This window comes from Toxorhynchites rutilus, chromosome 3 (assembly GCF_029784135.1).
Source record: "Toxorhynchites rutilus septentrionalis strain SRP chromosome 3, ASM2978413v1, whole genome shotgun sequence".
Lineage (NCBI taxonomy): Eukaryota > Metazoa > Arthropoda > Insecta > Diptera > Culicidae > Toxorhynchites > Toxorhynchites rutilus.
The window spans coordinates 281,755,154-281,764,580 of NC_073746.1; the positions used below are offsets into that span (position 1 = coordinate 281,755,154).

Consider the following 9,427-nt stretch of genomic DNA (forward strand, 5'->3'; position numbering starts at 1 on the left):
TCTACGGAAGAAGACGTCTTTCGATTCACCTTTGGAGATAGCGATGTAGTTAAAAGTCTTTTCGAACGTGATTCAACACCTACAAAGCGGAAAATTCTTCACTTTGTAATGAGTTTCTTCGATCCTCTTGGACTGATATAAATGGTGATAATTCAAGGGAAAATCATTCTACAATAAGTTTGGAAATGTGGCACAGAGGATGAGCCAGTGACAAACGGAATTTACATTAGATGGTGACGCTGGTTGGAAAATCTTCGAAGTCTCGAGTCGATAACGATTCCTCGTTGTTACTTCCAAAGGTACGAGTATTGTAGCTACGAAACTATAGAACTCATTGTTTTCGTGGACGCAAGTGAAGAAGCTTATTCATGTGTAGCATATTTCCATATTCTGGAGAGAGGAAGGATCAGATGTTCGTTGGTATCACCGAAAAGCAAAGTTGCCCCTGTGAAGTGTCTTTCCGTGCCCCGACTCGAGTTGCAAGCGGCCGTAATTGGAGTTCGTCTAGCGAGGATGATCGCCGAGAACCACACCTTAGAGATCAAGCGACGCACATTTTGGACTGATTCTAGTACCGTCATGGATCCGCTTTGACCACCGCCGTTACAAACAATATGTTGCTGTTCGTGTAGGAGAAATCCTGAATGAATCTACTATGACCGAATGGAGATGGGTATCGTCGCAGTTTAATGTGGTTGATCAAGCTACTAAATGGAACCAAAACTCCGTGTCTAGCTCTGATTCTCGCTGGTTCAAAGCCCCAGCATTTCTCTATGACAGCGAAGAAAGCTGGCCTCGTTCAAAAGGTATTTTATTTGAAACAACAGAAGAAATTCGTGTAAGTCGTGTTCTAAATTTGAGCGATTGATTAGAACGGTGGCGTATATTTATTGCTTCACACGAATCTGTAGAGATGGCCGCAAAGACTCATCGACAACAAATTCAGAGGTGTATTGCGCGCAGATTTGAAGAAAACGGAAGTCTATGTGTATCGATAAATTCAAGCAGAAAGTTATTCGGTTGAAGTGGGAATACTCCAGAGAAATCCAAATAAACCAATTCCGTTGAATAACAACAGTGTGTTGTACAAGCTCTCGCCGTTTCTCTATGAAGATGGAGTTATTCGATCCGATAGTCGTGTAAGCGAGGCTCTATGTGTGCCTTTTGAATAATAATTATGCCAAAGAAACATTACGTAACGAGGCTACTAGTTCAATCATACCATCGCAAATTTGGACATAGTACCAGTGAAACTGTTGTGAATGAAGTAAGACAGAAGTTTCATATCCTCAAACTGCGCGCTGTCGTTCGCAAGGTGGCAAAGGAGTGTATGTGGTGTCGCGTGTACAAATCGTTTCCGAAAACACCGCGGATGGAGCCTCTACCAACAGCTCGTTTAACTCCCCACGTCAGACCTTTTACATTCGTGGGCGTGGATTATTGTGGACCGTTCCTGATTCGAGTTGAAAGATCTAATGTCAAACGTTGGATAGCGTTGTTCACTTGTATGACCGTGAGGGCAATCCATCTAGAAATCACAGGTTCCTTCTCTACAGAATCCTGTAAATTCGCCATTCGCCGATTTATAGCAAGAAGGACGTATATAGCGACCAGGGAACAAATTGTGTCAAGGGTATGTCCGGAATAAACAAACCAAACGTCATAAGCAAACAAGATAGTCGAGAGAGCAGCATTTATTTCCAAATTATATTGTGCTTTATTTACGGAGAAGTTTATGAAATTTACTAGCAAAGGAACGAAAAAATGTACATATTATTATATCTTATATTGAATTAAATAATAAATTAAATCGCATTTCAGCGATGCAGCGATACAGCGATACAAACGTGAAGCAACGCGTTCTGCTTTTAAGGTCGTTCGAAAGATTCGTAAACATTCCGTGTTTCCAACAGAAAGGTTGCCCACAAGGAGGGGTTCTATCACCTCTTCTTTGGTCACTGGTGGTTGACGACCTTCTGATAAGTTTGGAGACAAATGGTTTCGAAATCGTGAGTTTTGGTGACGATCTAGTCATAATGGTACGTGGCAAGTTCGACGATGTGATATCGAGCAGGATTCAGATGGCATTGAACCTTACACAATCATGGTATACACCAAAGAAGGTCCGAGCATAAATCCCTCAAAAACAACAATTGTTCCTTTCACCATAAAGAAGAAAATGCATTTGCAGTCTCTACATCTTGGAAGAGAGGAGATAAAATGCAGCGTTTCAGTTGAATATCTTGGCGTAATCCTAGTTGCTAAACTGAACTGGAACGCACACTTAGATTCAATCATAAGTAAGGCCAGTTTCGTCTTATGGGCATGTTCTAGAATAAAGGAAGAACATGGGGCCTTGAACCAAAAATGATTATGTGGGTCTAGACTGACATTGTGCGGCCTAGGATAACCTATGCCTCATTAGTATGGTGGCCAAAGACTAAGAAAACAATAGATACTAAAAAGCAACTTCAACGACTGGCATACGTTGCTGTAACAGGAGCAATGCGAAGCACACCCTCAAAGGCATTGGAGGCTATCCTTCACCTGTTACTTTTGAGTCAACATGTTCAGCTGGAGCCTAATAAAAGCGCTTCAAAGCTAAAAAGATATAATAAAATATTAGACGGGGACAAAACTGGTCTCTTGAGCATCCTGAATTTCTTACCCGTTGAACCAGCCTCAGAGATAAACAGTGATTGCATGGGTCATAGGAATAATTATGGCATTCCATACAGAGTGATTGAACTTTCTCGTTCAGTATGAGATGAAGGTGGTCCCAATGTTCGTAATGGTTCAATCCTGTTCTATACAGATGGGTCGAAAATGAGGCTGGTGTTGGAGTATATGGTCCCAGAATAAAAATTTCTATAGCTATGAGGAACTGGCCGACAGTTTTCCAGGCAGAAGTAGCTGCAATAATAGAATATAAAAACGCCTGCCTTAAAAGAAATTATAGACATGCTAACATTTGCATCTTCTCAGACAGTCAAGCGGCACTTAAAGTCCTCAATGCTTTCAAGTGCTATTCAAAAATTGTCTGGGAATGCATTTTCCTTTTACGGCAACTATGTCAGATAAGTTCGGTACAACTGTACTGGATACCTGGCCATTGCGGTATAGAGGGAAATGAACAAGCAGATGAACTCGCAAGACGCGGCTCAAGCGCACCCTTCACTGGTCCAAAACCATTTTGTGGAATTTCTAAATGTGTGTTGAAGAGTGAGCTGGAGAAAAGGGAAGACCGGGATGGGACAGCCAACTGAATGGCTGTACAACTTAACCAGCAAAACAAAATATCACGCCGAATATTAAAATTACTCAACAATTGCTGAGTCTTAATAAGAAAGACATCAGCATATTCATTGGTCTTATAACAGGACACTGTCCGAGTAAATACCATCTCAAAAACATGGGTTTAGTGCAAGGTGATATTTGTCGCTTTTGTAATGCCGAAAGCGAAATCTCGGAATATTTGCTCAGCAATTGCGGAGCTCTAATAATAAGATAAGGCTATTCTGGAGTCCAAGGAAATTTGGTCTGTGTCGCCGATCAGGACTATAAATTTTATCAAACAAATTATTCCTGATTGGCCCACATCTCGCTATAGCTTCCAGTCTACTTCTTCATCAATAAGCAGAAGATAAGCTTGAAGCGTAGTAGAAAAAATGGGACAAACCACAATAGTTGAAAATAATGGACGCAGTGGTTCACACCCAACAAGGGAAAAAGATATTGACAAGTTCTGCATCGCAAAATATTTATCTTGGTTAGTTCTAAAAGTCGTTCAAAGACAATTTTGATGTAGGATTTGAAATATAAAAGTTAGAGCAAAAAACTTCAAAAACGCTCAACTGAGATTAAAAAGCGCTAATTCGATTATAAAGGGTGTGTCACATCAAATTGAAAATTTTAGACAGTAAAATAAAAACTATTAAACAACTTTTGGCATTTTCTTTTTATTCATATTTCGAGCCCAAGCCCGTATGCTCGCACCTTTCTCTTTACCCCGTCCATAAGGTTCTGTACAACGTCAGGTTGTAGTTTTTTTTGAACAGAAATCCATTTTCTCTTGAACTCCGCCTCCGATTTGACAATTTTTGGGTTCTTCCGGAGGGCCTGCTTCATAATCGCCCAATATTTCTCTATTGGGCGAAGCTCCGGCGCGTCGGGCGGGTTCATTTCCTTTGGCACGAAGGTGACCCCGTTGGCTTCGTACCACTCCAATACGTCCTTTGAATAGTGGCACGAAGCGAGATCCGGCCGGAAGATGGTTGGGCCCTCGTGCTGCTTCAATAGTGGTAGTAAGCGCTTCTGTAGGCACTCCTTAAGGTAAACCTGCCCGTTTACCGTGCCGGTCATCACGAAGGGGGCGCTCCGCTTTCCGCAAGAGCAGATCGCTTGCCACACCAAGTACTTTTTGGCAAACTTGGATAGTTTCTGCTTTCGAATCTCCTCCGGAACGCTGAATTTGTCCTCTGCGGAGAAGAACAATAGGCCCGGCAGCTGACGAAAGTCCGCTTTGACGTAGGTTTCGTCGTCCATTACCAGGCAATGCGGCTTTGTCAGCATTTCGGTGTACAGCTTCCGGGCTCACGTCTTCCCCACCATGTTTTGCCTTTCGTCGCGGTTAGGAGCCTTCTGAACCTTGTATGTACGCAGGCCCTCCCGCTGCTTGGTCCGCTGGACGAATGAATTTGACAAATTCAGCTTATTGGCGACATCCCGGACCGAACTTCTCGGATCACGTCTAAACTGCTTAACTACGCGCTTGTGATCTTTTTCACTGACGGAGCATCCATTTTGCCGTTCTTCACCTTCCGGTCGATGGTTAGGTTCTCGAAGTATCGTTTTAGTACTCTGCTGACCGTGGATTGGACGATTCCGAGCATCTTACCGATGTCCCGATGTGACAACTCCGGATTCTCGAAAAGAGTGTACAGGATTAATTCACGACGCTCTTTTTCGTTCGACGACATTTTTCCAAATTTACGAAAAATTGACAGTGAAGCATGGCTAACGTGATCTATACACTCTTATCTGATTATAAGCGAAAGCTGAAGATATAATTCTTAAAAATTAGATTTCTACAGCGTTTTTTCCGTGATGCAATTTGATGTGACACACCCTTTAATAAAAGATAGAAAAAAAAACTTTGTTCTACAAAGTTGATTAAAATAACTGGAGCTACAATATTGTCGAACAATGTTTATCTCTATCTATAGAGATGAGAAAGTTAGATTTTTTTTCCACCTAAATGTTGATCGCCCTATTTTTGACAACATTGAAATGAGCGTTTCATCATTATATAGTAACTTTATCAAACAGTTTTTGTCTAGAGAATAGATATCTTCCATAAAGTTGTTTTTAGCGCTTTCTACCTAAGTTGCGTGAGGGTCACCATTTTATTCTACCTTTCATATTTTAAAATCTACATTAAAACTGTCTTCAGATGACTTTTAGAGCGCAATCCGTGTCGTAGTGGCAGACAGTTCAACGAATCATGAGTGTGTCGCTCGGATTAAACCGGATCGAAACTTTACAAGCGCAACAACTCCGATGTCCAGGAACTGACTAAACTCTTGAGAGTCATTTGACTGCTTTATTTGACCGCTGCAGAGATGCTTCCCAACGTCGTATTTGCTGCTGAAAAGAAATTATCACAACAAACAGATAGCAATCGGCACAACGATTAAGTATGTTTGTCAGAGAGGTCCATTGATTATTCGATTTTTACCAGATCGCAATTCCCTGGGTATCCGCAGATGTTGATGTGAGTTGTTTTTAGTATTATCAAAGTGAACTTCATTATGTAACGAGAACATCTTCTCTCGAAAATCTCCTACAGCCACGGCCACTAGCTCGCCTGCGGGCTCTAGTTTACCCAAAAAGTAGAAACATCGAAAATTCGGAATGCAATCCGAAATTTGATAGATTTTTCTTCGGTATCAACAGAATTACAATCAGTTGAAAATCAGTGAAACACAGCCATTCAACCCGTTATAACGCAATGGCAACTATATTGCCACTCACCAAATTTTTTTGCTGTTGCTCTTGGGAATTGTTTTAGTAATTTGCTTAAGGGGGAACCCCTGTCTGGAAAATAATGAAAAAAAACCATAAATTTTCGTATTTTTTTTTAAATTTCGGATGTTAGGAATAAAGTGAAGTGTTCGGGTATTTTGATTATTGTTTGAGGTATATTTGAAGATGTATTTTCCATTTTTTGAGTGCACGAATAATGATTATTACGCTGTTGACAGCTGGTTGAGTAGATGCTGTCTGAATATCAGTACCTTGCTGGTGGTATCGTTTTTGAAGCAACGGGGTGTCGGGCAATAAATATTTTGAAACTTTAGGATAATACATAAAATGTTACATATAGGTTTTTAAAAATTCGAAAAATTTCCAAAATGCTGGCCATTTTTGTTAAAAATGAGTTATTTATCATGAAAAATCACTGTTTAGAAGCTCATAAAAAATCGAAAAAATGAGATATCATAAAACGGCTATGTAACGCTTTAGATAATTCATTTTTACATGCTGATGCTGAACGATTGATTTCAGCCAAATCAATTCAAAAATTCGTACAGCAATACTATAACCCTTGAAGTGACCTCATACTAGTGGCTGTAACTTTCCAACGAATTCAAATATCGAAAAATTCTTTTAGGACAACATTTCTGAGGGCATAAGCTTCCCAAAAATGCAATAATAAAAAATTAAAAAGTTTTCCAATTTTCCAGACCGGGGTTCCCCCTTAACCATACACTTCTAAGGGTATCTGGCAATACTCCAATTTTTTTGGGATGCTAAAAGTGTACAATACAGAATATTCTACAGTCAACTTTCCCTAACTCGATATCCAAGGGATTATCGAGCTAGGGAGGTATTGAGTTATAGAAAGAAAAATGCTTGTAAAAAAATCAGGTGCTAAATAAGGTGCCATGAAATTCATCGAGATATCGAGTTGCAAAACACCGAGTAAGAGACAACGAGTTTGTAAGTTTTTCACTAGAAACTAGGATCTACTGAGTAAGATGATTTTTCCGATAAAAAAAATGGTGCATTAGATGAATCATTTCAAATTTTAAATTTTTCTTCGAAAGCAGCTTTTTTGGCACTCACAAAATAAATTAATTTTTTTGCTGTGTAAAAATATTGTTTTTTTTTTATTTTGCTTAATCAAAAACTTCTTTTTCATTGCTACATTGATCTGTTTTTACAAGGCGGTCGCAAGCATATTATCTCCAGTGTTTTTGGAGTTAACGGGCAGATGCCACTAATTTATTTTAATTGATTTAATAATTTATTTTTTATCTAAATTTGTGTTCTTCATAATGTAAGGATTATGTTTTACTGAAGTTAGAGTCGATTTCTTGTCTAGTTCCCACGTTACATTAGTTACACTTTAAATTAATGCAAAAAAATAGATCAAGATACTGAAACTAGAAATATATTCCTGATAAATGTTTGACAATGAAGAAATGTGGTTCTTGTATTCTTATTATGTTATTTCACAGTTTTTATTCCCAGATTTCCCCAGTTCCCAGTTCATATTTACACGTAAATATCAGGTTGAGATATGATTCACACGGAAAAACGGTGTTTGAAGTTAGAGAATATTGTTTATTTAAACTATGAAAAATAATTGTATGAATAAAACCAATGATTCGCTTGTGAAATATTTATTCACAAAAACAACACTTATTTCGCAAACTATATGTACATGTACTACTTCATTCGAATGAATATATTATTCTATTTAATTGTCATTCAAAGCTTCTGTCTCATTTTTGTAACTGAATGGCTTGCATTGAATCATAAAATTCGAATTCGAAGCCCACACTTTGCTTAATCCACATCAGACTCTGGCAGTTCCATGGATACTGCTGCTTACGGAGGTAGTACGGCAGATTTCGTTCGATATCGCTGCAGGTAGAAATGTAACTGATTCCTATCCTATCACATGGCCATAATCTAAATCCGTTGTTATTCCACGGATTGCCTGTTTGCAGTAACAAGGGTTTTATTGGTCCTTTCGCCGGCAACGATCCTCCCAACATTTACAATTGGGTACATATTTATGCAAAGTGCATAGTGCCCACCTGCAACGGCAATGTTTCACGATCTACCCTTTCCCCGTCGCTTCAGCGGTATGATGACGCACTTGCAGCAGGATGGCCACCGGAACACTGCTTTGTATGGTTGTTTGGTAGCCACATCGATGGCTAGCATCATTCTGTCTTGGAAAAGCTGCATACATTCGGTCTTTAGGAACGATATCAGATGTTCCAGCTTGTTGCAAGTTTGGCCATGCCTGCGACATTTTTCTATCCGTACTCCCTGCATATATTTATCGGTGTTAACAATGAAGACTGATTGTCCATCGTTGGTTAGTCCTGTCTTCGGGTGGATCACTATTTGCTCGCTGTCACAAAGAAATTCGTTATCGGAAGTGTCGAATTTCTTTCCCAGTATATCACTTTCTTCCTCGAATTCATTGCTCAGGAATGCTGCATACCGATGTTCATGTGGGGCGACGGCCTCGTTAACTTTTTGCTGCGGATAGTTGACAACGTCGGTACAGTTTGGATACATTGTTTCACACTTAGACCTGTCCAATTTGGGAACTTGTTCAGCTTCGGACGGGTCACGTCTTCGCACTAATGGTTGATATCGTGGCACGGAATGCACCAAAGAACAAAACAGTATCAGTAAGAACACTGATTTCGACGTCTGTCTTTTAGGCCACAGTATGAGGCTGCTCATGTTGTGTTTTGGTTTTATAATGACCAGTTTTCCCTTATTCTAGCTCTCTGGAAGTTATCCGCACTGAGTAAGAGTTGATGTTATACTGACCGGTTTGTGATCGTCGGGTAATTGTTAAGCTTTTTTGTTTATTACCTGTGGGCAGTCCCAGAGATAGTCCCAGACATCTGTCATATGGAATAGGGTTGATATTGAGCGGTTAGAGAAGAATAAACAAGTGGTATAAGTAGGGGATTTACCAATGACTTGATGCTCATGCTCATATATTACGTAACAGGTCAAACTGAATTTAAATATTGGATAAAGTCAATTTCATGGTATGGTTTTATCTGAAATGCATCCAGTTTGTCGGATTTTTTTTATGTGTGACCACCGATTCAAAGGTGTCAAAATTACCTGTAGAATCTCAGTGTGAAGCATGGACCGAAACTGGTATTGTCCTAAGCCAACATTATTCAGCTTTGTAGTTGAACTAATCCATTTATTGCCGACTTGATTTAGGAAGTGCTTGGCAGCGAGTTGAAGGAAAGTCCTACCACTGCCTGTGATTAATATAGCTCAACAAAGGGTTATTGAACTACCTGCAGAAAAAAGGATGCTTATAGATTGGTGGGTATGAAACAAAATGATCATACACAGACTGTATGTTTCCTTC

General features: G+C 39.6%; 1 protein-coding gene across 1 annotated transcript; it reads right to left on the minus strand.

Moving 5' to 3' along the window:
• Positions 1–7,710: 7,710 nt before the first annotated feature.
• Positions 7,711–8,914, minus strand: LOC129778496 (protein spaetzle-like). The gene has a single exon (XM_055785421.1). The coding sequence runs from the start codon at positions 8,770–8,772 to the stop codon at positions 8,125–8,127; it is 648 nt and encodes a 215-aa protein (XP_055641396.1). The 5' UTR covers positions 8,773–8,914; the 3' UTR covers positions 7,711–8,124.
• Between the last annotated feature and the right edge of the window lie 513 nt (positions 8,915–9,427).

Excerpts from the sequence above, each read along its gene's own strand:
- LOC129778496 (XM_055785421.1), bottom strand. The coding sequence starts at position 8,772 with ATGAGCAGCCTCATACTGTGGCCTAAAAGACAGACGTCGAAATCAGTG.